The sequence below is a fragment of the Syngnathus floridae genome, chromosome 16 (assembly GCF_059516105.1).
Source record: "Syngnathus floridae isolate MCC-2025c chromosome 16, RoL_Sflo_1.0, whole genome shotgun sequence".
NCBI classification, from domain to species: Eukaryota; Metazoa; Chordata; class Actinopteri; order Syngnathiformes; family Syngnathidae; genus Syngnathus; species Syngnathus floridae.
The window spans coordinates 10,502,787-10,529,319 of record NC_142428.1 but is presented as its reverse complement, the minus strand read 5'-3'; the positions used below and the strand labels follow the sequence as shown (position 1 = coordinate 10,529,319).

The following is a 26,533-nucleotide window of genomic DNA, read 5'->3' as shown; positions in this document are numbered from 1 at the left end:
TGATTTTTACTTTTACTGCCAAAGTTTTTTTCATAGTGGATTATGATGTACCATTAAATGTGCCCTTTTGATCTTTCACGTCTCTTTTATTTTTAATAATTTTAGTGTGGAAGGTTAGTTCACCGTTCGGCGATCAACATGAGAGCCAAATTTCCTACTTTTTGCCATGAACGCACCACTACAGAGCGAGCTGGGTAGTGATGTGCATTCCAGTTCTTTTAAGTGAACGGAATCTTTAGAATCAGTTAACAAAAGATTTGTTCAAACAAATCGTTCAACGAACCCCTCACACAGTTTTTTTTTTTAGAACATCTCGTGGAAACAACCCATACACAACAAATACAACTACCCCCCCCCCCCCCCCCAACACACACACACACACACACACACACACATTTTTTTAATTATATATGATAATAATTGGCTCGGGTAATTCACACATGTCTTTCTATAATACAAAACCTACGCACTGATCCGTTGGCAACAGTCTCTCACCCGGTCGTGAACGGGCAGTTGCGTCACTGACTCGTTCGTGAACGGGCAATTACGTCCCTGACTCGTAAAATCCCGCCTCCATCTATCGCTGCTGATTGGTCGTTCGCGCAGATTCACGAATGAGTGACAGACACCATTGCTGCTATGCCAGCCGACACACGTTATGTCAACATTTATGTTTTAATCTTGTATTTGTTGGCTTATAGTTGATGGTGTTATTATACCGAATGTGTTTGTGTTTGAATAAAAGGTTGGAAAAAAAAACGTTATGCCGACATAACATAGCATTTGTTATTTAAGAGTACATAACTCGTATAACAACGTAAAACACATATACATATTGTTATATAAAGCAGTTAACCAAATGTCTGATTTTTATGTTTTAATTGGCGACTATAAAAACAAGGAATAAAACACCAGATAAGTTTTAACATAAATGTTTATCATAAATAATAATAATAATAATAATAATAATAATAATAATAATAATAATAATAATAATAAAAGTAGATTTCAAACCAGCAATCTAATATGAAATTGCAGTAGATATATTGGATAATATTTAGGCGTATATATGCATACACGTTATTTAAAAACTACGATAAGTAAATCATAAATCTACATTCTGGCTTACATAGTTCACGCCAGGAGACGCTACATGTTCATTGACTGATCCGTTGATGCACGGGAAGGCAGTTCACCCATTGACTCGTTCGCGAACGGGAAGTCGGGAAAATCAGGATTCGTTCCCTCACTGATCCGTTCTCGCGATGAACCGGAAATACAAATCACTCACTAATTCGTTCACTCACAGATTCGTTTGTTGGTGAACGGGAAATGCAATTCACGACTCGTTCATGAACAGGAAGTTATGTCATTTTCTTCTTCGTTTTGTTTTACGGTGAGGTGGCACCAGCTTCAATGCGCATTACTGACACCTACTGGTTGAAGTCATATGAACTGAAAAAAGAACGAATCACTTTAGGAAATGATTTGTTCACTCTCGTTCACTAAAAGGAGTTGTTCTTCTGAACGAATCGTTCACTCAGGAGCCAACGCTAGAGCTGGGCACGAGTCGAACCTTTGGCGAGTTTTGTTAGCAAAATATTCAACAATTTAACGAGGAAATGTGATCTGCAATTCTGCGATACTGCCTCTGTTTTAGAACAGCCTAAACGGATTTCGGTACAAGCTTGATTGTTGCCGTTTTTGGACTCATCTGACTAAGCTCATGTAGCTGCTAAGCTACCAGGCAGCTGACCGTAGGTTGATAGTATTTATGGAATCGACGCACGAAAGTGTTTTGAAATACTATTAATTATCATTATTAATGCATTGCACTGGGAAATGGATGCAGTCGCACTCCCAAGTTCGCATTAGAATCACGTCAATGTCTCACTTAATGGTTTTTAAACTCATTATTTTTAAACTCGAGGAATAGTTGCAAAAACAAGGTAACGTGTTTCAGAAATTTGACGCAAAAATTGGAAAAACCTCAAAACGCCACTGCTTTGTTGTCGGTGACATTGCGATCAACGTCAGAAGGCTTCAGCCAATCAATGTAAAGCATGATCACCTTCATACTGATGGTGAACCGCCAGGGTCAGACCCGACTCTGCAGGTACTACCAGCCCGTCAACATGAGTTGCAGGACGGCGCTGGAGGCCAACGTCGTCCGTGCCTGCCTAAGCCGCAATAGAGACCAGGTGAGCGCTTGCTGTGCATCGCGTGCACTCGGTTTAGCAATAACCCCCGTGCTGTAAATATCAATAAATTTTTGCAGAGGATAGAGAATATACATCTGGGAGTACTATACAATAGAAATGCAAGACAAAAACTACAGGAAAAACCGACAAAAAAACTGTGTTGCTATCTCGTGGTCAGCAGCGGAACTACACCAAAAATAAACAAGCTGCAAAACAAAATTAGAGATAGCTAGCTACTTTATTGATCCCAGGGGGAAATTCAAGAGCCATCAGCAAAATACAGAAACACACAAATTAAGTACTAATTGTACCCCCCAAAATAAATAAAATAAATCCACAAACAGGAACCCACAATGGAATTTGTGTATGTTGGCGGCTGCACAGATTTTCTACCTTAAAAAAAAAAAAAGAACAAAACAGAACAGCCCTTATGTAGTAATTGTGAGATTAGTGAATGTGTTCCCAACAGTCCCCAGTTCACTTCCTGTCCGTGCCAAATCTGTCTGTCATTCCCAGTGTTCCTTTGTGGAGTACCAAGACTTGAAAGTGGTTTTCCGGCAGTACGCTGCCCTCTACATCGCCATGGGCATCACAGAGGATGAGGTGGGTTGCCTTCAGCTCCACGCCTCGCCTGTGACTCGTCCTCACGCGTGGTAGCTGAGCTTAGCGTGAGGACTGATGATTTTCTTGCTCCCGCAGAACGAGTTGTCCATCTATGAGCTGGTACAGAACTTTGTGGAGGTTCTCGACAAATACTTCAGCCACGTGGTGAGTTGGTAAAGATGTCAGTCACATCCGTAGTTTCCCACTTCCATGTTTTTTTCTTTTTTGTACCTTTGAAGAGTGAACTGGACGTATCCTTTCAAGTCACGTGACCTCAAACTAGTGCGTAAAAATGTGCAAAAAAATAATATGGGTGTTCCTTGAGTCGCTGGTGTTGCAGATTATGTTCAACCTGGACCGCGTTCACATCATCCTGGACGAGATGATCCAGAACGGACGTGTCGTGGAGACCAATAAGAGCAACGTCCTCGGCCTACTCAATGCCCTGGACAAGATGGCCGACGGCTGATGCCAAAAGGAGATAAACTGGAATTTTTAAAAAAAATTTCACCAACACGTCAACTTCTACGCTTTTGGTCGTAATAACAAAGGATGGTTCTTTGTCGTTTAATTGCTGTCATGGTCAATCACACTTAAAGTGCTCAAATGCAAAGTAAAGTGGTGCAAAGTAAAAAAAAAATAAAAATTCAAAAGCTTCTTTTTACCTTGCAAACATTTTAATGATCGTTTTTTATGGAGCAAACACATTTTTGAAAATATTTGTTTAGCTCAAACTGCAACTTGAGTTAAATAAATGTTTATAATATACAAAGAAAATACAGGATTTTTTTTCTGTTTACCCTTCGCACACAAACAAACAAAAGAATGAACGAACGACCAGTGTTTGTGTCTCTGGAAAGAACCACGCACGCACAAAGCAATCAAAGGCTAAAAACAACAGCCCAAAAAAATCAAAATGTGGTCACAAAACAGGGAAAGAAAGGACATGCACATCCACACACATAGCGAGTGGGTGAGAATGGCTGTGGGGAGACCGACCCCACCACCACCAACCCACCAGGTCATCAGTTGAGGTGGAAGCCCTTCTCCATGGTGGCAGCCAGCAGACGTTCCCTCATGATATCCTCGGATGAGTACTCGGGCAACTTCAGGTAGTGAACGCACGTGTTGACCGACGGGTAGCTCGAGTCCGTCGCGTCCACCTGAGGGCAAAGGTCAAAAAGTCACAGTCTCATGGAGCAGCCTTGTGGACGGAGACTTTGGGCGCTTACCTTTCTGACAATGGTGAGGCGTGGGTGCAGGTTGGCCAGGCCTCCAGGAGGCAGCGTGGAGCAGCCAGTGGTGAACTGCAAGAAGGCTTTCCTCTCGTCCGATGACATTCCGCACAGGACGCGCACGAAGCGCAGGAAGCCCGCGCTGAGTATGGCAAAAACAAAGGGGAAAATTTTCACGACCCACCCACCCGAGGACGAGGAAGGGCATGTTTTTGGGACCTGTCTCTGGTGTAGCCCAGCTTTGGCTCAGTGTAGTTGATGATGTCATCAGAAGTCCACGAAGGCGACTGGTTGCCACACAGGATCATCTGAACTTCTTTGTGGCTGAACGAGCTCAACTTCTCCATCGGGAAAACGCAGTTGAAACCCTCTGATGGCAAGGCACCACAGCACCGGCAAATCACTAGCTGGCTGGCTAACTAACCAAGTAACCAGCTAAATGGTGTGTTTCTAATTAAGCAGTCAAACGACTACTCACGTAGCTGAAAACCCCCCACTAAGAAACAAAATCACGAATTCATTATCTAGTCTTCAGGGAGCTGGCAACCCTAGTGCGTCATTTTTTAAGGGCAATGAACATTCAGGAGCAGAGCAAAAAGCCATCTGGATGTGTTTGTATGGTGTCTTTCTTTTCCACATGTAACAAGGGGGAAAAGCGCATCGATAAGAGATGCGAGCGGTTTCCTCAAATAGGCATGTGACCCATCCCTTCACATTGTGTTAACCTTTGACGTCCCCTCCTAAAAAGCAGCTAAGTACCGGTGACAACCAGCATTAGCGTTCAGAGAAACCAACTTTTCCAATCCACTCTAAACCGTTGGTCCAACCAAGTAAATATAAAATAAACAACTAATTAGCTAACAAAAAAACACAACTTACTTTAACTACTTCATTTCTGACAACTAAATTCCTTGTGGAAGTTAGTACATACACAAGCATGTGCGTACCTTTGAAGGCCTCCATCTGTTTCTGTATGCCCATGTGCATGCAGAAGTCAAACATTAACTCCACGTAGTCCTCGGCGTTCTCCACGGACACCATCTACACACACCCACGCGGGCGTTAGCCAGATGCAGCGCGTTTGTACGTAAAACAGGCATGCTTACCTCGTCGTCTCCGTTGGGTTTGAGGTCCACGGCCGAGAAGCCGTGAACTTTGGAAGATGGACAGAACTGGAAGTTCAACCTGCGTGGGAGGAGACACGCGAGTGAGGCCACCGTATTGCCTTACAAAAGTCAGCTAGCTTAACGTTGACGCGCAATGGAAAACGCCACTGACAGGCTAACAAAATTAGCATCAATGGAGACACGCGAGTGAGTCCACCATATTGTCTTACAAAAGTCAGCTAGCTTAACACTGATGCACAATGGAAAACGCCACTGACAGGCTAACAAAACTAGCGTCAATGAGACGCGAGTAAGGCCACCGTTTTGACTTACAAAAGTCAGCTAGCTTAACGCTGATGCGCAATGGAAAACGCCACTGACGGGCTAACAAAACTAGCGTCAATGCCACAGTGGTGACCTGTTCAGCAACAAATATTAAAAAGAGAGCCAAACACTACATGTATCGTTTATCCTCCGAGGAGAAATGCAAATTTTAAGGCAGTAGCTACAGCTTACGCTTACTGAGCATCGGATGAACGTGTGTGTTTGTGTTTGTGTGTGCACATTTGTGTGTTTGTGACAGTTGGGGTCTCAAGTCACCCGAGGTCTTCAATGCCGAGCGAGGGTCCAGAGCCCAAGGGGTTCCGAAGCGTCAGATCCTGCAGTCGCGTGTTCTTCTCGTCCTCGGACAGAATTTTACAGGTCAGGATCTGCCGCCTTTTCACCGCCAGATCCTTGACCTCCTTCAGAAAGCTGGCCCTGTGATTGGTCGACGAGAGAATGCGCTTATTTTGGCCTCATGTGGCAACACCACCTCCTCAATTGCTAATCCAATCTACGTCATGGAAACCAAATTTTAAGCAAGATTTTTAAATCAAACAATGTCTATATGATGAACTACAGTATGTACCGTGTGACGCAAACAGTAGTTTAAAACAAACTAAAAGTCACCCATACTGCAGTACTTGAGTGTGCCTTTAAGGGGCGTGACCTGGTTGGTGACAGCACAACAGCAACAATAAGCAAGTGCAGTGGGTGCAGGCGCGCGCGAGGACACCTGTGCGGGTTGACCAGATGGAAGTCGTCCCAAGTGAGGATGCCGTGGTACCAGGCGGGGGGTTTGGGCTTGGGCGGGTCCATGATGAACTCTGACTTGGAGTCGTCGTCGAAGCTCCCCACCGAGAAGGTCTCCCGGCTCTCCTCGGTGGACGCCTCAGAGTGCACGTCGGACGGCGGCGAGCGCTCCAGGTCGGCGGCGCCCTGCGACGAGTAGAGCAGCTTGCTCATGTTGGATTTGATGTCGCCCATGCAGAGCAGCTTGAAGAAGGGTTGCGAGACGGGCAGGTCCACCAGCCGGTTGTCCTGGATGCACTTGGCCAGGAAGACGCCCAGGAAGCGAAAGAGCTTGCTGATGCGCTCCAGCTCCTCGCTGTCCTGTGGGAACGGCGCAGGGAAGAGGCCACACGAACGCTGCACGTAGTAGCCCGGTGGCTTAAGGCCACCGCCCAGGTCCACCTGTCACACAGAGGGACGTTAGCTTAGCGTTAGCGTGGCAACATTGGAAAACTGCACCGGTGAGTGAGTGTGCGTGTGTGTGAAAATGGTGAGAGCTCGTTAGTGAGTGTGAGACCCAGTAAGAGAGACAAAAAAATAAGTCCAGGGCGACCTGTCTGGATTCATCGTCGGGGAAGTCGTCGTCACACAACCAAATTCCCAAGGAGGTAGTCTGGAATTCCGCCGCCACCAAAGCATAAAACTCCAAAGTGGGTCCCAGACCAGTGCCCTCCTCTCCCTGAAACTCCACCTGGACGAGACACGTGTGTCAAATACAGAACGCAGGCAGGCAGGCAAGCAGCGAGCGCTCACCTCTAACACGGACTTCCTGTCGGCGTGAATCTGCATGACGGCCTCGGCCCACTCCATCATGGTGTCACCTCGGGGCACTTTGACGCGCTCATGCTTGAGACGGCCCACCCGAAAGTCACCGGGGTCGTCCCGGCGGACGGCAGTGGATGCCCGCGACCGCTCCATGGTGGCCTCACGGCGGTTCTGCAGCCACACGATGGCCCTGCAGTACATGCACGCGAGACAAGACATTGACACACTCCTGGCTCCTCCCGCCACAATTCTCCATCGATTTCAATAACACTGATCTGGAATTGCCGAATGGGTCTCGAGCAGTGAGCGCGGGTCTCACCTGGAGGCTCCAAAGGCGGTGCAGGTGAAGAAGAGCTGTCGGGTCTCGAAGGGGATGAGGAAAGGACACTTGGAGGTGAGGCGCTCGCACCAGTCAGGCAGCGCGCCACTGGCCAGCGCCAAAGGCTCCTCGATCTGCTGCAGGATCTTGGTGGTGATTTTCTTGCTGGTGAACTCCTCTGGCGAGGCGTTGAACTGCACCTCGTCCGCGTCTGCGCACAGGCAGTCGTTCGGGTGAGGTCACGCTGAGGCTAATGTGGAATGATTGGCCCCCTTCCCATGTTTGGGTTGGGCAGCTAACTTGCATACGTAAACCAATAGCATTCATCGGCATCAACTTCCACAGTCATTCAATAGCAGGCACCGAATCCTAAAGGGTGAGCCAAAAATGCCAATGATAAAGTTGCGTGCCAACCTTCTTGCAGCGTGCGGGCATTGGAGGTGCCGTCTCCCCCGATGATGTAGAGGATGCGCAGCAGCTGCAGGACATCTTCCACGCTGCAGGCGCTGTGCGCTGAGCCCGCCTTGGCCTGAGCCGCCTCCCCGCCACGGGCCAAGATGTCGCCACCGCGCTCGCTTGGCGAGGCCCCGGGACTCGGGCCACCACTGCGGCCCACGCTATGCTCACACACGTCCTGAAGGCAACCAGCGCATGGTTACGGTGAGGGCGCGACTCTGCGCATATTTATGCTTTGCGTATTGTGCTCCGTTGGAACCAAATATTGTGCCATTAAGACGTGCCGCCTCCGCCAAATACAAATCAAATATTCACGGGTGCTTTGCATTTTTATTGGTCTCGGCGTGCGGCAATAGTTACCGTCTTGTCGCTTTCCTTGTCCTTGTCTGCGTCCTTCAGCTCTCTATACATGATCCTGAGGCAAGGACAAAAGCGTCAAGACACGTGCATCTGCGCACGCCGCTGCCGGAAGCTCGTGGTACGCTCTCACGTGTAAGTTGGCTCCCAAATGCGCCGCAGCTTGTCTGTCTTGACGGCGCCGTTGCACGAGAGCTGCAGCAGCCGCTGCACGTAGAAGAAGATGGTGGACTTGTAGTCGGACAGAAGAAGTTCCACCTCCCGTGTTGCGCCCAGACCCGCCACCTGCGAGAGAGAGAGCGAGAGAGAAAGTGCGAGCTTAGGGGGATAAGCCTGCTCATCAGCGTCAGAGGCGTGCCACAAAGAGCTACCTTGAGAGTGAGGGCCAGGTGTGGGGACGGAGCGCACTCCACCTCCTCCTGCACCTCTGAGCAAGGAGTCCCTGAAAGCCACGACCATGAGAGAACGTTAAGAGAGACCGGAGCAGACATTATTGGCTTTGGGTGAAAACAAAGGGAGCCTAGGGGTGGGATCTTTCCTTACCCGGTGGGGGGATCTCCAGGTCGGTGGTCTGCTGCACGTTGGTCCTTCCGGGCCGAGGGTCGAAGGCCGGGACCAAAGCCGAGAACTGCCTCTTGAGGACAAAGTCGTCGTCCCACGTCCTTCTGCGACCACCTTTGGTCTCGTATTCCTCCTCCTCCTGCGGAAGGGCGGCAGAGCGCGCTTACTGCCCGTTTGCTGGATCTCTTCGTAGGTGCTGGCGAGCGAGCGGGTGGGTGTGGCGGCCACTTTGTTGGCATACCAGGACCTCCTCATACTCCTGATCCTCCTGATTATCGTCCTCGTTCTCATCGTCATCGTCATCGGGCTCCGGCAGGTCCTCCTCGTCTTCCAGCTCGGCCAGTAGTGTGTTTGCGCGGCAGCTGTCCAGGAAGTCTGCACGAGAAGCCGCAATCAAAGAAACTCCCAATGAGGGGAGTTTTGCAAGAGCCAAACAGAACTCAACCATTATTAGGAATTCTACTCAAATCCCTTAAGGCAGGGGTCTTAAGGCAGGGGTCTCAAAGTCCAGTCCTCGGGGCCGCATTCCTTCATGTTTTCCAAGTTTCTCCGTTAAACACACCTGATTCAAGTATCAGGCTGCTGCAGAACGTGAGGATGAACTGATCATTTGAAACAGGTGTATTTAACAAGGGAAACTTGGAAAATATATAGGAATGCGGCCCCGAGGACTGGACTTTGAGACCCCTGCCCTAAGGTATTGGCTACGGAAACAGGGCCCAACAATTAGAATAGAATCCAAATTTCAAACAGCGAAGGCTACAATAATGACGACGGTGAGTGAGCTAATGCGGCTACCTTACCCCAACATCGACTACGTGAGGAAATTCGGCCGACAATTAGCCGGACTGCTGCGACTTAAGGATGACGCGACCCTCGCTAAAAATGCGCAAACTGACCGTAGAGCGAGAACTCAGCCTCCTGCCCTGTGTCGCTCTCGCTGGATGTGGAGGTGAGGCTGGCGGTCAAGGTGTTGCTGAGCATCTGTCCCACCGACAGACCAGTGGTCGCCGTGGCGACATTGTTGCTGCTGGTGACGATGGACGTGGACATGGTGACGGTGGAGGTGGTGCCTGTGGTGGTGAGGTTGGGGAAGCTCTGGGCGCCCATGAGGGGAGATGCTGGCAAGGCACACGGCGGCAAGGATGGTTCATATTTCAACAAGCGAGCCCTCGCAGGTCGTTTGGATCCCGGCAACTTACTTGCCGCGCTCATGACATTGCGGCCCAGCGTGTTGGTGTTGTTGTCGCTGCTACTGCGGCTCAGGTTCATGTTGTTGGTGGCGTTGGTGCGGGACATGTTGGGCGCACGGCGCACAAACGACTCCATGAGGCTGGCCTCGCGTGACGACAGATTGGGCACACTGGCGCTGGAGCTCATAGGGGCACCGGCCGCCAGCAACGAGCTGACCGAGAGGCGGGCATTGGCGGCAGAGCACAAAGGCCTCTGGGGAGGCGCGTCCTTGCTTGGGGACTCTGAGACGGAGCTTACGTCCGGCGAGCTCACGCTGACCAGGCCCATGGAGATGGCTGCCGCCGGGTCGGATGGGTCTTTGGTGCCATCGGCACCCTCCGCGGCCGAGGGCAGTACCACGACGGCTTCCTGCCGCCGGCCCTCGGAGCCGGCCCCGCCTATGGCGCCACTGCCCTCCCCGCAGCCCGGGAGAGGCCCCTCGGTCCGCTTGTCCGGCCGCCCTCCAAGGGAGGAGCTCAGGCTGATGTCTGAGGAGGAGGCCACACTGCACACGGAGCTGTTGCTGCCCTTGCGGCTGGAAGAGCCGGCTCCGCTTAGCGCTGAGGCCCCGCCCTTGTCTGGACAGTTATTTTTCACCAGACTGCTCCACGAGGACGGCGTGGACGCGGAGTTGCCGCCGCCGGCTGCCGGGGTCGGGGAGGGTCCCAGCGCGCCAAAGGCGGGGCCTGAAACAGCGGATGAGACAGGTTTGGGTGACGGTGCTGAGGCAGCCGACTCGGGGTCGTACCCCGGAGCAAGCTTGAGGTCAAACTTCCCTTCGGCGCCCATACGGTAAGAGTTTGAGCCGCCGGCATCCCAGGTTACATCAATCCAGCCTGGATGGACAGAGACATAGGAGGACACGCACGCATGGATGTCAGAGACCCGGCAGAGAAGGCCAGAGTGAAAGAGAGAGAGGGAGGGAGGGAGCGAGCTACAGACTGAACGAAAAAGAAGGAACGAGAGAAAAAGAGAACGAGGCGCATACAACCAACAAATAGCACCGGACCACAGTGCCGGCCCGTTAAAGCCACCAACATAGACGACTGCGCGTATGCGAGGGTCTGATTAAACCCGTTTGCATTCGTAACATCCAATGTGACCAACTGACCTGGAAAAATTACGCAAAGCGATTTTCGATCAGAGTGCCGCAACAAGTCCTGTTCATTTGTAAACTGGTGCCTTGAGATACTTGCAGCCCAACTTTACCAACAGACAAGCCATCCAGTCGTTGCCGCCCCCTTGACTTGCAAAATGAGCCCTTTTGTGCCGCTTCCAGTCGAAGCTGAATGTCTTCATGCTAACACATGACGCACATATAGGCTGACGAGCGGCACCAACTGTGCATTCAACGGCGACATACAAGAACGGGTCTATATTCCTCAACTGCGACTGGTAAAAAAGAAGTGCGATACAAACGTTTGGAGATTTTTACCCGTATCTCAAGGCAGCAATGTAATCTTATTTCATCCCCGTTGATAAAAACCAGCTCCTCGTATGTTGTACATCCAATGTTTTTGTTTTTTTAAGACTGGACTAAAATGGACATTTACTAGAACCCATTTCAACATTCAGCTTGTGATATAAAATTAACTCAAGACGGCAGAGCTGCGTTCTTCAACATCCGAGCCACAAAGTCAAGGGCAAAATGATACCATGCCCATGCGCCGCCAACAAGAGTCGTCTCAAATGAGGCGTTGCCACCCACGGAGAAGCTTTGCCACAGCCGGGCGCGCGTCTATGGGTGCAGCCTTAAACAAACAAGCGGCTCGAGCGCCATTGTGGTCCGGTGACGGGGAGCACATGAACAAACAGCAGAAGACATTTGAGATCATCATCCTTCACGGCAACAAACTGAGCAAGGGGAGGAGCCTCGGGAAGACGAGCAGAGAAGGTGCATAATTGGCTTGCGTTACAACCGTGTGGCCCCTGCAGCCAATAGATTTTTTTCTCTTTTGGGTGCGCGACAAAGCTTCAGCTGCGCCAGCTGTTCTTACCATTGTGGGCCTCTCCGGTGACGATGCCCTCGCCGGCCGGGTTTCCGTCTTGGTCACGCCACTTCCAGTCGATGCCGCGCACCACCCGCGCGCCCGGCACGATGTACTTCATCACTTGAGAGCGGAAGAGGCGGCGCTGGCGCCGCAGGTTGGCCTCGGCCTCCTTCACGGCTTTGCCTGCGGGGGTCAGCAGTTAAGTGTCGCGCGTCGCCATCGTAAGCCTCGATGGAGTCACACTTGCGGCCATGCTGAGGTGCTCACCTAGTTGGTCCTCGCAAACGGCAGTGACTGTGCCGTAGAGTTCCAGGCCCGACAAAGACAAGTAGTGCGTCTGGGCGCTGGCGTTCTTGCCCATCTGCTTAATGCGGATGTGCCTCCAGCCCTGCTTATCATCTTTGGACGGGTCCAGAGGCCAAGTGGCCGTCGACCTGAACACGCAAATTGGTCACGGAGGCATCTTGCATGGCCGCTGTCACGTGCCAAAAAAGCTTACCCCGGCTCGTTGAGGCTGCAGTCGTCCACGTGCGTGTATAGCGTGCTCCAGTTCTGACCGTCTTTGGACACCTGGAAGACCCAGCTCCTCAACGCCGAGCGCCCATAACCCCTGAACCGGGACAAATAATGAGCAGATGACAGTGGCGTGACGGCAAAAAGGCTTCTTTCCTATTGACCTTACAGGGAGGCATGCGTAGAACTTCCAGGGACAAACAAAAATAACTAAACTGCAGCACAGCAAACTGTGGAAGAATACGAATACATCACCAAGGCCAGCTGAAGCCCATTCCGATTGGCCGGGGCGTCTTTGTTTGGCTTGCGTACCTGGCGTGTCTCAAGGTGTAAGCTGAGGGGATGAGCCAGAGGCCGAGGTCGACAGCGAACCAGGCGTTCTTGTCGTCGTTGGTGTGGCAGTTGAGGGCGGAGCCGTCCCGACTGAGGATATCTTCGAGACGGCCATAAGGCAGGTTGCGCCCTTCCGACGACGTCACCACCACCAGACCGTAGGCGGCGGGGTTGACCCACTCGTAGGCCGTCCTGCGGGGCAACTGATCCGTTGACGGCTGGCGTCATGGCCAACGGCGAATGTAAGCGGCCACGACTTACTTAGCGTTGGTTCCGACCCAATAGATGACGCCGTTCTCGTCAAAGTCGTGCTGATGCCTGAAGGCAAAGGTCTGGCCTTCCCGCAGCTTCCTGACGAAGACGAAGGAGGAGCGCTCAAAGTCGTACCACTGCTTGGCCACCTGCGCTCACGCCGAGGGAGAGCCAGAAATGAGAATCCGGCAAGGTGGCGCCCAGCACTAGGTCGACTGCGGGCTGACCATCTTGAGCAAGTATTGCTCCAGAGACTCCACGGTGGCCAGCGGTTCCATCTTGAGCATGCGGCCTGTCCGATCGATCAGGGCCGTCTCGCCCGGCGCTCGCTCCAGGCGGAAGCGCAAGCGTCTGGTCAGGATCTGAGAAGGCGACGCGGAGGGTGGCCAACGTGACTGTGACAACCGACTGTGGAGCTGTTGAGAGTGCGTGACCCACCTGCAGGTTGTAGGCAGAGCCGGGAGTGTCATACAGGTGCAGCGGCAGCCGCTCGATGGACTCCAGGACAGCAATCAGCTTACGGATTAAGGCGACGGCTGGCCGGCTGCGCGCAAACACAGACGCATTCTTCATGCAGTGACTTTTGCTCACACAAACGTTGCTTTGTTATGGGAGGTCTGGCCCATCACGTCGTTACCTTTCGTCGTCTTCGTTCTCGCTGAAGGCCGCCTTGAAGACGTTGATCCTCTCCATTAAAGGCTTCCGATCGGGTTTCGGGTCCACGTCAACACTCTGAACAAAGCAGCGCCGTCAATTGTGTGTGAGTGTTTGTGTAACCTGATGACAGTGAGCAACAGCGCAGCTCAGCTTGCGCAACAGTGTTTGCGTGAGACTAAGTCTACGGAAAATTTTGTGTTATCCAAATCCCCCAATAATGAGTACCTGGATTGAGGTTGCCTGGCCTAAGTAGTTATGTTCAGGCAGGCAACGGTCAAGCCGAACGCGGCAACACCCACATGTTACTGTTGGAGCCAACGCCGACTTCAAAACAAAGGCAACGTAACCAAAGGAACAGCCACGCTTTTTCCTTCAGTCGTCACATCTCTTCGACTTGTGAAAACAATCGTGGCATATTTCTTAGCACAAATATTTATCTATATCACAATTACCTGATGAAAAGCAAACACTTGTATTTCTGCTTCTTTTTTACCTGAGCAAAATTGTCAATATAATTTTTAGAATCCACATACTTGCTCATTCAACACAAGTTTGAGTGGGATAGCAAATTGTCGGATTGCGGCAGTGTGTGTTTGTGTGTGTGTGTGTTTGTGTGTGTGTATATGCGTGCGTGTGCGCGCGCGTGTGTGTGTGCGCGCAAGTGCGCCAAAGAGTGCCTTTGTGCCTGCGTGACTGACGTTGAGCACGATGAAGAGGGCCTGCACCAGACCGCTGCTGCACATCTCATAGGGTGAAATAGTGTTCTCGTCTTTGAGCACCACAATCAGGTTCTCCAGGGCCGTCTTCATCAGGTCTCTCCACGTGTTCTCGCCTTCAACGCACTGACATGGAACGCAGGCATGCACAATGACAAAGGTTATTGTCAGCGGCAGCGGGGCGCCGACAAGGCGTGACGCTGAGCACCTGTCTGTTGGTGTGCAGCTCCCAGGAGGACTCCAGCTGCGTGGAGATGTTTCGGAGGGTGACCACAACGCCCCTGGGCATGCTCTCCACCGCCTTGAAATGGTCGTCATACAGCTCCCTAGCCATGCTCTTCACTTTCTGCTTGGTCTTTTCCAGCTTGGACTTGAGCTTGCGACCCCGTTTGCCCGTCCAACCCGTCACAAACTCTGAACCTGCACAAAACACCAGAGCAGCCGGTGTTGGAGCTCCCTCAGCTTGATGCACATTGTTGCCTCATCCTCCGAAATGAAGACAAGAGCCTTCTCACCTAGCGAGGTCTCGGCGGTGAAGGAGTGTTTGGTTCCCCGGTTGGACTCGAACACAAAGCCGGGCAGGTCCTCCTTCAAGATGGTCGCCTGCTGGCCATCCGAGTTGTGAATGGCGATCTCGCCGTCCTTCAGGCACATCAGTGACCAGTTGCCCACCATCAGTTTGGTGGGACCCAGACCGGACAGGACTGGCTGGCTGGACGTGATGGGCTTCACTTGACTCCTGGCACGCTGAAGCTTCTCCAGGAACTCGCTGCGAGACTCTTTGGAAAAAAAAAAAAAGGAGGTCAAATCACTCAAGCGGCTTTTGTTCTTGTACGGCTGGTTTTGGCATTACCAGAGCTGTCGGAGCCGCCCTCGGGGCTGCCGCTGGAGTACATGGTGGCCAGCTTGCCGTCAAGGATGAAGCGGAACCAGCCATTGGAGCCATTGGACAGCTCTAGGGCGGCAGCGTCCGACCAGATGTATAGGCAGTCCCGGCCCCTGATGATGGACCAGTCCCGCCAGTGGTAAGGCTTTCCTTGAAGGACCTCCCGGGCATCCTCCTGGGCTTCCTCCTCCTGTGCGCACACTTATGGGTCAAAGTCTTCCACTGTCCGTCACCCTTCCTCACTCCCTCGGCGCACCTTCTCAGCTTTGACCTCATCCTCGTTCTCGTCGTCCGACGTGGGTCCGGCCAGAGTGGACACCTTGTTGATGACGCCCAGCCGGGCCAGCTGGTCCAGAAAAACATCTCCCCCTTTGTCCACCAGGTCTCGGATGATCTGCAGCGCCAGCAGGTGTCCATCGTCGTCATCCTGGGTCGGGGGAGAAAGGCGTTCGTTTCATTGGGGCCCGCTCCATGCAAATAGCAAGACGGCGTTACCTCCTGGTCCAGCACGGTGGCGCTGATCTCCACCAGAACAGTGGGCAGGTTGTGGCCCGCCTCGCCGTCGCAGACTTCCTTCAGCAGCAACTCGCCGCTGTAGTGGACCATCTTTCGGATCAGGGCCAGGCTGGCTTTCCTGATACAAACAAACACTTGAGGGAGTAAGTCACTGGAAAAAGTACGTCTATTCAGTGAACCAATCAGGAGAGCAATTTCACCTGATGGAAGGCAGCATGGTCTGCTGGAAGGTTTGTGCAAAAACAGGTAACAGTCTCTTCAGGTAGACTGGCGCCATTTCGGGGTCTCCTTTCGGCTCGCCTCCTTCGTCCTCCTCTTTGCTGAAGTCTTTCTTCTTCTTGTCGTCACTCTTGTTTACCGGACACATCCAGTCACCTGACGCACACGCAAACACGCACCCGTCAGGTCGGGAAAATACTATGGTGGTTCTTTTCTCGCCACGCGTGAGACTGACCCGGAGACTGCAGTATGGCCACGACCTCGCTGTGGCCTCGCTCCCTGGCCTTATCCAGGGGTGTCTTTCCATCCTCATCCCTCAGGTCAGGATTGGCGCCGTGACGAAGCAGAGTCTGCGTACAAGTGCACGAACACATGCACGCACCATTTAGACCAGGCGCTGTTGAGCGGCGCCTTCCACAGCGTCGGCTTGCTACCTTAGCCACTTGCGGCCGCCCGAAACAGGCAGCGTAGTGCAGCGAAGACGACCTCTGTCCTCGGTTGACATCTGCACCACGCTCACACAGGAACTCCACCTGTTGGCGAGCAAAAGAAGCGGGATCAATAGCAGGCACGTTTGCGCAGAGCTTTGTGGCTCCTTTACCATTTCCTGCGTGCCGAAGGCAGACGCCCAGTTGAGGAGGGTCTGACCCACGTCGTCCATGAAGTTCACCTCGAAGGCTGCCAACATTTTAAAATCTCATTTCAGTCGCACAAATGCCGCCCTTTTATGGAGCCTATCAAATGTCCAGATTTGTGACAAAGCGCCTCGACTTCTGTGTGCGCCGCCATGAGACGGTGCTCGGGCACCTTCTTGCAAGAACATTGCCGATTTAACTTGAAAAGCCCTGGCGAGTCTGTACAGCCACGCCGTCCTCGGCCGGCGCCCTCACCTCCCGTGTCGATGGCGTCAATGAGCGCGTCCGTGTCTTTGCTGCGAATACAGTCGATGAGCTGCCGGTGGGATCGTTCTCCCGAGCTGTCCAGGCGCCGCAGGCAGGGGATGCGGCTGGAGGAGCCCGCCGCGGACTTGGGCAGCGCCTTGCGGCCCTCAAACAGGAGCACTAGCAGCAGGTCCACCAGGCGCATGGTGTCCAGCACGCAACGCTCGTCCCCGCCCAGTGCGCACTCCATGGAGTTGAGCAGCGCGGAGCGTAGCAGGTCCTGTTGGCGTCAAAACACTGCGGTGAGCCTCGAGCTGAACTGAGCCTCATCGAGTTTGAGGAGGAGGGCATGTGCTGAGCGACAGGAGAGCCGGCCAGCGGTCGGCAGAGGTAATCCCATAAACTGGAGCAGCACGAGGACGTACGTGCGTGACGAGCGGCGAGCCTCGGCACAGGGTGGACAGCAGGCTGACAATGGTGGACACCTGGTTGCTGAGCTTGGAGTCTGGGGTGGAGGGGGCGGCGCCAGCCGATGGGCGGCCAGGCTTGCAGGTGGAGGAGGGGCCCGGCGCGGCGCCACCACCCGCCGCTGCCATGCGCGACAGGAGCTCCTCCGTCAGACCGTGCTTGGCCAGTGGGGCCGGATCCACGCCACGACGCGTGAAGCGGTCGGCCAGTGAGGCAAAACAGCGCAGGGCGCCGTCCGACACCTGAGCGCAAGCAGACAATTCAATCAAGCCGGCCTTCCCGGAAAACAAACTGCAGTCGCTTGGAATTGTGTCGAGCAGACGGGGCTGACCTGGTGGTCTTCGTGCTTGAGGAGGCTGGACAGAGACTCCACGCAGGTCTCCAGGGAAGCGTCCTGGGGCTCCATCTTGCCGCAGAGGCGCGACACCACCGCCATGGCTGAGTGCAGCGTGTCTTTGTGCACCAGGTGGCCGCTGTCGCGAATGAAGCTCAGCACACAGTTCAGGCCGCCCGCCTCAAACACGGCACCAGACTCCCTGGTGCAGATCAACTCCAGGACCTACAACAACAAGTCCATTCCATTGACTGGATCCGCTTTGGAGGCTCCATATGCAACACAGCACTCAGTCAATCTTTTAGCAACAGTACAACACAAAGTGCAACTCGCGCTACTAAACACTCCCAATCGCCGACTCCAGCCTTGCATTTCAGAGACTCTCCATGCTTGCCTTTCGAGCCCCAGCTGAAAATTAATATACGGCTGAATCACTTTCAAGTTGTCATATCACGACTCCTCACAGGATGTTTTTCAAGAAGTTGCCGTGATTTTTGTTCTGGAGAAGGCTATAAGGCAGGCATGTCAAACTCAGTTTGGCTCTGGGGCCGGATCCAGACTTTCTGTTCTCAGGTGGGCCGGATCAGTAAAAGAGTGTCAACTCCAAATATTTTGCTTTGTTTTTCAGTACTATGTTTTATCATTCAGCCTACATTTGTAGCCTACCCTAAATATTATAATCACGGATGACAAGGAATCTTTTCTAAGCACAACACATTTTTTCCACAAACAATGAAAAAAATGATTTCATGGTTCACTGGTTTATTTCAACAATGAAGTGAACGCAGTTTTACACCTGAACCAACTCACCACACTTAAACTCAAGTGGGAGCTATGAAAAAAAAATATTCTTGCCTTAATTGTCGTACTGCTTTGAAATAAATAAAAAAAGAAATACAAAATAAAATTATAGCAGTGCATGCTTATACTACATCCGATCAAACTACTAGGCTGGGCCTACTGAAGCTGAGAATATACTGCACAATATTAACTGTCTTTAATATGAAACCAGATTAATCTTATTTTTAATGATCTGTATTAATGAGTGCAAACAAATTTCGTGTCATCACACTTTTTTTCTCTTTCACTGCACTCCTGCAGTCTACTTGCTGCTGCTGGCTCCTGAAACTTGGGATCTTTTTGCCTTCACAAGTGTATCAATATTGGGTGTGAAATCCTGAGTAGCAGCACATTTAACAATATCATTCAAGTGTTTGTTAACCTTGAGCGCTGCTTTGTTTTAGTATTGTTCATTACGGAAAAAACCTGTTCACAAAGATAAGTAGTCCCAAACATGGATAGAACGTTTGCAGCCATGGCTGTTAATTTGGGGTAACCTGGCACGAGATATTGATAAAACGTATCCAATCCCACGGACCCAAATTTATCCTTCATAGCGGAATTGCACTGCAAGTCAATAAGCTCGAGTTGAATGTCAGCTGGCATATCAGAAGGCTTCACTGTAAATGGCGAGCGAAAAAATCCAAATTTGTTCTCAAGTTCACTGAATACCTGAAACCTCTGCTCAAACTCTCGCAGCAAATCTGTTATGTTGTCTTTATATTTTTTCAAATCATTATCGGGACGGTCCGGTGCCTCCGGACGAACAGCTGTGAGACAAGAGAAATGCGCAGAGTCACCGCTGGATATTTGCATCTCCCACAGTGACAGTTTCATCTTGAACGCACTTGTGCTGTCGTAATATTGAGTGACAACTCTGTTTCGGCCCTGCAATGTAGTGTTAAGTGTGTTCAAGTGTTGTGTAATATCAGTCAGAAACGCAAGATCCTGCACCCATTCCTTGCATTTAAGTTCCTTTACTGGGCGTCCCTTCTTCTCCATAAACTGTCGAATTTCCCCTCGTAGCTCAAAGAAGCGCTTGAGTACTGCACCTCTGCTTAACCACCGCACGTCAGTGTGGTATGGTAGACCAGCATGAATGTCATTATCACGGAGAAATGTGTCAAACTGACGGTGATTTAGACCGCGCACTCTGATGAAATTGACAGTTTTCACAACCACACTCATAACATGGTCCATTTTCAGTGTTTTGCAACATAACGCCTCCTGATGCAAAATACAGTGAAATGCCCAAAAGTCTTGTCCTCCATTTGCGGTCTGTACTTTGTCACGGAATTTTGTAGCAACGCCTGCCTTTCTCCCGAGCATTGATGGCGCACCGTCGGTAGCCAGGCTCACGGCACGTGACCAGTTCGCTCCCGCCCTGTCCAGCGCTCCAACGAGAGTGCTGAAAATGTCGTCTGCTGTTGTGGTGTCATTCATGGGTACCAATTCAAGCAGCTCCTCGGTGATGGTCAAAGTTTCATCAACACCTCTAATAAATATGGCCAGTTGAGCAATATCTGTGACATCGGTACTCTCATCTATTGCAATTGAAAATGCGATAAATGACTTGATTTTCTCTTCCATTTGGCGCGTCAAGTCACTTGAGAGTTCTGTCACCTGATCTGCGACAGTGTTCCTCGTCAGACTAATATTGGCAAAGGCAGGTCGCTTTTCAGGGCACACGACTTCCGCAGCCTTCAACATGCATGTTTTCACAAACTCCCCATCAGAAAATGGCTTGGATGCCTGCACCAGCTCGTTAGCAATAATGTAGCTGGCTCTTACAGCCCCATCAGCGATATCGCGGCTGCGCGTAAAAGTAGACTGCTGTTTCTTCAGACCAGCCACAAATTTTTTTATCTCGTCTTTCCTTATTTGTCCTTTCAAGTGGTCATACTTGTCTTTATGATGAGTCTCATAGTGGCGCCGAATATTAAACTCTTTGAACACTGCAACTTGCTGACTACATACCAAGCACACTGGTTTTGCATTCACTTCTGTGAATAAATAATGCTCAGTCCATTTTTCCTTGAAAACTCTGCACTCCGTGTCCACTTTTCTTCTTTTTGACAGTGCCATTTTGGGAAGGGTGTGTTGACTGATAACTTGTGGTGAATTGTGAAGCAAGATTTACGGTTTAGTTTTAGTACTAACTCGTGTCAATGCCGCTGGACGTGAGCTCTTTTACACATTTACTGCCCTCCCGTGGCCGGAGGGAGCACTTGGTTTGTATTTGTTTTAAAAAATCATAACTTTTGATAGAAATGAGCTAGAGACTCGCTTCTTTTTTTGACATACTCAGAAATTTATGCCGGGCCGGATCAAATGATCCAACGGGCCGGATCCGGCCCGCGGGCCGTATGTTTGACATCCCTGCTATAAGGGATGCATGGAACTTCCACTATTTGAAGTACAAGGCCTCAAGGCATCTCCATACTACAAGTCATTTTTCAAATATATATATATGGTGGAGCCCGGCTACTGGGGGGGTGGGGGTTAGATCTGCAAGTATGTGGGGCCTTAGTCAAACCTAAACAAAGACTTGATTTTATTCTCTTCCAAACAAGTAAATGGCAAGAAGGCCCGTATGTTAGCCTTTGGCGCCCCGCCTCACCTTGACGCACTGCTCAGCCAGGTCCCTGCTGGTCCTGTTGTTGAGCTCCACCACCACCAGGCGGTTGCACAAGGCTTTAATGGCGCCGTCCACACCAACAATCCTGCGCGTGCACTCAGCAGACACATCCAGGTAGTATGTGATGGCCCGGGCCGTCACCTCCAGAACGTTGTCGGGGGCACTCTCGTCCAGGAAGATCTTGCACAGCGCCGGTAGAAAGGTCCGTGGGGGGCACCTGGACAAAGGCCGGCATGCATCCTTGAGCAATGAGAACCCTAACCCCTCCCCGGACCCCCACTCACGTTTCGAAGCATCGGTCCACGTTGTCAGACATGAGCAGCAGCATGCAGAGCTGCTCCAGCGCAATAAGCTGCATGTCGCGCTCATCGCCCTGACCCATCTGGAGCCACTCCAGCAGGGTGTCAGGGTCCACGTCTGCCATCGCACCTCACCGCTGAAATGTCAACACATACGGCTTTGCGCAAAAATCAACAAACTAGCCACTTTAAGAAACAACAAAATAGGGCAAGCATAATGTAGCACACACGCTGGGACTCTTGACCACGCAACACAAAACAAACAAACGAAGAAAGAAAAGGTGCGCTACCTACCCACCCACCTGGATGGCTCTAGGCCAATCAGTGCTCGCGCTGCTCGGGCTGTTTGGGATTCATCCAAGCCAGCAGGAAGCGGGAAGCGGGAAGCGGGAAGCGGCTCTCGCAGGGAATTTTGGGACATCAAGTGCACGGCCTGGCAGACATACGCAAATGTTCCATCAAATATGTTGGTCTCTGAAAGTTGTCACTACCTTTTACTCTGGCAAGCAAATGGCCAGCGGGGCATGTTAATTTCCGATGCAATGCATTGTGGGGGAGGGGGCGGTCATGAAAGGGCATGCTGGGAAATTTGGATGGCGGCTTTCGTTTAAGTCCGGAAGAGCTGCAGCAACAAATCAGATTTGCTTCTCATGAGCACCGCATGCTGCCAAGTAGGCGCTGATGACCCTTTTCTCTTCTCTTCTTTTTGTTTCCCCCCTCAATTTACTATTCAACTTTGAACTGAAACTATGCCTCTAAAAAAACCAGCACCCCAGAAACCATGACAAATCATGCATTTCCGCGAAGAATTGGTTATTGGTATAGAAAGATTATCTCTCCCTCTCTCTCTTGTGATTTAAATATTACGTATAATGGAAAATCCACTTTTTATTGCTTTTAAATTAATTTTTATGTGTATTTGGGGTCTCCAAGAGTGTAGAAAAGTGTAACACAGTAATCCCTCCTTTATCGCGGATAATTGGTTCCAAAAACCACTCGCAATAAGTGAAATCCGCGAAGTACGGTCACCAACAAGAAGTATAACGAGTTAGCGGAAAGATGCTAATTCGTGATCGTGCTAACACGTGAAAACGGACTTCTAAAGGAATGTAAACGAACATTTGGAGCAATACTACATTGTCCTAAAGGTTAAACACGTTTCCTCAATTTATAGGTTTTATTTTGGCTTTTAAATGTTTTTTTAATTTGGGAAAAAAAATCTGCGATGTAGTGAAGCTGCGATAAACGAACCGTGAAGTAGCGAGGGATCACGGTATATCCCTCCAGGTGCAGCAGAGATACTTTTATGATCTGTTTGAAGGGCTATTTTTTTACTCCGTTCAGTTTTCTCCGTTTTCTATTATGTATTTTTATCTATTACGTCACATCCGTTGGGGCTAGACAAACCAAACAAGGTAATGAGTGTTTGGCAAACGTAAATCCGAGTCATAAACATGGCGGGTTCACGAAGCCGCCATCTTTATTACTCAGAGACTTTTGTAGTCCAAACAACCTAAGGAAGCCAAAGTGGAGAGATCAAAATGTTCCGTTGTTGGATGTATCAATCCACACAAATCATTGCAATATCCCTAAACATCAGAAGCTCAAAGAAGTGCCTGGTGAAATTTCATTTTTCAAGCAGTGATTCGCGAATCCGCCATGTTTAAAACTAATCCGTCTTGTTTATAACACGGTGAGGCTTTTGTAGTTCAAACAACTCAAGGATGCCGAAGTGGAGAGATCAAAAAATTTCGTTGTTGGATGCATCAATCATACCAAATCATTGCACAACATCAGAACCTCAAAGAAGTGCCTGATCAAATTTCATTTTTCAAGCAGTGTTCCCACGTCTGTGGGCGAAGTTCTGCTTTTTAAGGAGTGTTTCAGAAATATTTTGTCAATATAGAGAAGGATTTGTCGAAAGACTTCATTTCATTGATGGTTCAGTTCCTTCAATCTATGGCAGGGGTCACCAACCTTTCTTAAACTGAGAACTACTTCCTGGGTACTGATTAAGGCAAAGGGCTACCAGTTTGACACACACTTCTGAAATAGCCAATTTGCTCAATTTGGCTTTCACTATGTGTTATTATTGTCATTTCCAGTTCACATGTGTGATTTTGACAAGAATAACAAAAATACAGTCAAACCTTGGTTTTTGACCACAATCCGTTCCAGAAGGCGGTTCGAGAAGCGAATCGGTCGAATTCCGAATCTATTTTTCCGATTACAAATACAGTGGAGCTTCGGTTTTCGACCACAACACGTTCCAGAAGGCTGTTCGAGAAGTGAATCGTTCGAATTCCGAATCATGTTTTCCTATTACAAATAATGGAATAAAAATTAATCCGTTCCAAGCAAAAAAAAACGTTTTTTAAGCATTTGTTAATTTGCGCATTTTTGTCCGATCGCGCAACTGCAGCGCACCGCTGACCGCGCAACCGTAGCGCGTCGCCGACCGACGAATTTATTACCGTGATATGTGGGCTTTAACAGTTTCGCTCATATTCCAACATGTGCGGTACATGTTGCTTTACAGCTTCGCAGCAGCTTCCATGGTCTCCGGTCGGGACACTTTTAAAATCGAGTCAAGCGACTCGATGACATTTTGCTTGCGTACTTGGCTATTTAAGATCGCCGGCCCAGATTCATTTTGGACAAGACTATTGGGACAAGTCCACTCTTAACACACCTCAGACAGAAAGATCAGTTCAGAGGTCAATCTATCATGCGTTGTCCTTGATCGAAACTGAGACTTGTCTAAAACCACGAGGCAAAATTTGGGAGTCCCAGAGTCCCAGTTCCCTTCAAAGAGTGACCTTGACACAGCTCTCCGGTGTTACAACCACAAATCGGTTATCACTTTCTAAGTTTAGCGTAGGGTGACCAGACGTCCTCTTTTTCCCGTACATGTTCTACTTTTGAGACCTAAAAAAAATCTCCGGGGGGAATTTCAAAATTTTCCAGGATTTTATTGGACTGCCTCAAACATAATACATGTACAGTACATTGTCAATAGAATTGGCGCTCCGTTCCATTTCACTCAATTCCAGGTTTTTCAGTATCGTTCGCAAATAAGTCACGCCCCCTCTCCTCAAATCTAGTCACTTTGCTATGAAGTAGGATGGGCTGGCCAGTCTACACCGAGTGTTTACAAGCAGTGCCAAAACAAAAATGCACGTTTACGGAGGAGTTGAATAAAAGATTTCCGGTGCTTTCACCAGGGTCATGATGCTTATGAAGCCGAGTGCTTGACATGCAAGGCAGGCACTTACGTGTCTGTGGCAAATAAAGGTGCCAACCACCCCTCAAGAGGAGGACTTTTTTTTTTCCTTCAAATGGTGCACCGATGGCTGTATTTCTTTTGTCTTTTTTTAACTTAGTGTACCACTATAAAACTAAAAAATGTTAGTGTACACGTTTTTGTTAGTGTAAACATGTTTTTGTTATTGTATATATGTTGTTTTGTTTGTAAATATGTTTTTGTTATGGTCTATATCTTGTTTTGTGTTATTCAGGCCAATAAATACAATTGCTATATTGACACCATGTCATTTGTGTCATAACACAAATGACCCCACAAAAAATAGCCAAAAATAATGACCCCCCTCCCCCTAAAAAAAAAGGTGTCTTCTTTTTCAGAAACCCAAATCTGGTCACCCTAGTTTAGCGACATCTGCGATGACATCAGGTTTTTAAAAATGCAGGAAGTACAAAATTGGGAAAAGTTATTGAACTTAGAACGGTGAAAACGGTTCCAGCTAAGATCTCAGTACGTGCTGCAGTTTTTTTAAAAAGACGACGCGAAAACCATACTTGTCGCACTGGGATGCTCTTGGGCTGACCTGCGTACTACGCTCAATCCAGTCGAGATTCTCAGCTCATAACGAGGTCTAGAAAACACCGGGACAAGTTGCGCAAGCGACCTGCTCGAATCAACATGAGACGATGAGATTGTGTTGCACAGAAAGCACGCAAATTCCGGGGCCGCACAAACCGAGCAAGCTGTCCTGTTGTGCTGGCACATTTTCATTTTATCGTGTGGCCGCCTCGCCGCTTCCATCACACTTGACTAGTGGTCACAAACGCGCTCCAGCAAGCGTGCATGTTGCTTTAGCATGTTACCATCTCAGACTGCTGGGCCGCTAGCGTCAACCAACAACATTCCGTCATAATCGCTCTTGTCAAGCCACTTGACTAAACCGCGAGTACTCGAAAAAACCCAAAACAACCGACGAGGACAAGTGCACATGTTTCATAAGTTTTCCCACGCACATTAGAGGGTCGAATTGCCTTGAGTTAGCCGATTAGCTCGTGGCAAGCTTCGCGCTAGCTTATCCGGAGACTAAGCAGACTTAACAATTGGTGATATGTTCACATAAAGTTGTCATATTGGCGTGTTAAATCCAAGCACGTGTTTTACCAAACCTGCAGCCACCGACAACGAGTGCGACCGTGACGAGTCAGGCTCGGGGTTAGTCGGGGTGACCGCGGACAAAAACACGGGCGGCCTCGGACTCATGCCTCGGGTCTCGAGTTCCAAGAGAGCCGGCAGGCCGCGAAGCAGCCGCCGAATAGCAGACACGAGCCGGCCCGAACACTCACCCTGGCTTTTCTTGACGTGTGCGCGCGCGCGCGTGTGTGCGTGTGCGCGTTGGGAGGGGGATAGTCGCTCCTTACCGCGGGGAAGGAGAAAAGTATCACCGACACCCGTGGGTTGCGTCCGTTTCCAGCGAATTGCTTCAAGGAGGTCAGAGTGGACCGAGCGGACGGCAGCCCGGAAAACAACACACAAATTTACGCACGCTAACACATGCGCACACAACACATACGAACAGTGGCAAGAAATGGAGTGGAGCGGTGCCCACGGGCCGTGCGACGTTCATGTACTATTTGTCCACTGGGAAATATTATACACGCTGACGACCGTCATGTTCTTTCAATTGTCATGGCCTGGTTTAATATTTGCGCGGCGGTATGTAGACATTTAACAAATTGTGGAGTAAGCGTGGACTTCTTTGGATGAACAATAAATGATAAT

At 50.1% G+C, this 26,533-nt stretch overlaps 3 protein-coding genes across 5 annotated transcripts; 1 reads left to right on the top strand and 2 right to left on the bottom strand.

The window, feature by feature from the left end:
- Positions 1 to 1,510: 1,510 nt before the first annotated feature.
- Positions 1,511 to 3,477, top strand: ap4s1 (adaptor related protein complex 4 subunit sigma 1). The gene is made up of 4 exons (XM_088401217.1): positions 1,511 to 2,201; positions 2,718 to 2,804; positions 2,901 to 2,969; positions 3,145 to 3,477. Exons 1-4 carry the CDS (start codon positions 2,064 to 2,066, stop codon positions 3,271 to 3,273), a joined length of 423 nt encoding a protein of 140 aa, XP_088257343.1. The 5' UTR covers positions 1,511 to 2,063; the 3' UTR covers positions 3,274 to 3,477.
- Positions 3,460 to 26,353, bottom strand: hectd1 (HECT domain containing 1). Of its 3 annotated transcripts, none has more exons than XM_088401201.1 (43): positions 26,173 to 26,353; positions 21,787 to 21,925; positions 21,478 to 21,629; positions 21,176 to 21,410; positions 17,713 to 17,940; positions 17,339 to 17,623; positions 16,923 to 17,193; positions 16,634 to 16,710; positions 16,467 to 16,565; positions 16,268 to 16,382; positions 16,014 to 16,188; positions 15,793 to 15,931; positions 15,554 to 15,724; positions 15,265 to 15,487; positions 14,927 to 15,190; positions 14,620 to 14,831; positions 14,394 to 14,537; positions 13,676 to 13,770; positions 13,477 to 13,582; positions 13,266 to 13,400; positions 13,048 to 13,187; positions 12,766 to 12,978; positions 12,440 to 12,550; positions 12,208 to 12,374; positions 11,947 to 12,123; positions 9,919 to 10,635; positions 9,616 to 9,837; positions 8,958 to 9,091; positions 8,699 to 8,855; positions 8,527 to 8,597; positions 8,289 to 8,440; positions 8,159 to 8,213; positions 7,757 to 7,976; positions 7,343 to 7,553; positions 7,012 to 7,213; positions 6,812 to 6,949; positions 6,203 to 6,660; positions 5,746 to 5,904; positions 5,146 to 5,224; positions 4,987 to 5,080; positions 4,259 to 4,409; positions 4,037 to 4,181; positions 3,460 to 3,967 (listed from the first exon to the last, which is right to left on the bottom strand). In XM_088401201.1, exons 3-43 carry the CDS (start codon positions 21,615 to 21,617, stop codon positions 3,830 to 3,832), a joined length of 7,425 nt encoding a protein of 2,474 aa, XP_088257327.1. In that variant the 5' UTR covers positions 21,618 to 21,629; positions 21,787 to 21,925; positions 26,173 to 26,353; the 3' UTR covers positions 3,460 to 3,829. The 3 variants fall into 3 exon arrangements, with proteins under 3 accessions (XP_088257327.1, XP_088257326.1, XP_088257325.1); XM_088401200.1 differs by having other exon boundaries at positions 9,919 to 10,785; positions 15,569 to 15,724; XM_088401199.1 differs by having other exon boundaries at positions 9,919 to 10,785; positions 26,173 to 26,352.
- LOC148385679 (general transcription factor II-I repeat domain-containing protein 2B-like) lies at positions 18,044 to 21,163 on the bottom strand. Its single transcript, XM_088401208.1, has one exon. The coding sequence runs from the start codon at positions 20,638 to 20,640 to the stop codon at positions 18,922 to 18,924; it is 1,719 nt and encodes a 572-aa protein (XP_088257334.1). The 5' UTR covers positions 20,641 to 21,163; the 3' UTR covers positions 18,044 to 18,921.
- Positions 26,354 to 26,533: the final 180 nt, after the last annotated feature.

Coding starts and splice junctions, on each gene's coding strand:
- ap4s1 (XM_088401217.1), top strand. CDS start 2,064: ATGATCACCTTCATACTGATGGTGAACCGCCAGGGTCAGACCCGACTC. Junction 2,202..2,717: donor TAAGCCGCAATAGAGACCAG/GTGAGCGCTTGC, acceptor TGTCATTCCCAG/TGTTCCTTTGTGGAGTACCA. Junction 2,805..2,900: donor TGGGCATCACAGAGGATGAG/GTGGGTTGCCTT, acceptor TTGCTCCCGCAG/AACGAGTTGTCCATCTATGA.
- LOC148385679 (XM_088401208.1), bottom strand. CDS start 20,640: ATGGCACTGTCAAAAAGAAGAAAAGTGGACACGGAGTGCAGAGTTTTC.
- hectd1 (XM_088401199.1), bottom strand. CDS start 21,617: ATGGCAGACGTGGACCCTGACACCCTGCTGGAGTGGCTCCAGATGGGT. Junction 13,401..13,476: donor GCTCTGCCTACAACCTGCAG/GTGGGTCACGCA, acceptor TCGCCTTCTCAG/ATCCTGACCAGACGCTTGCG. Junction 5,081..5,145: donor AACCCAACGGAGACGACGAG/GTAAGCATGCCT, acceptor GGGTGTGTGTAG/ATGGTGTCCGTGGAGAACGC.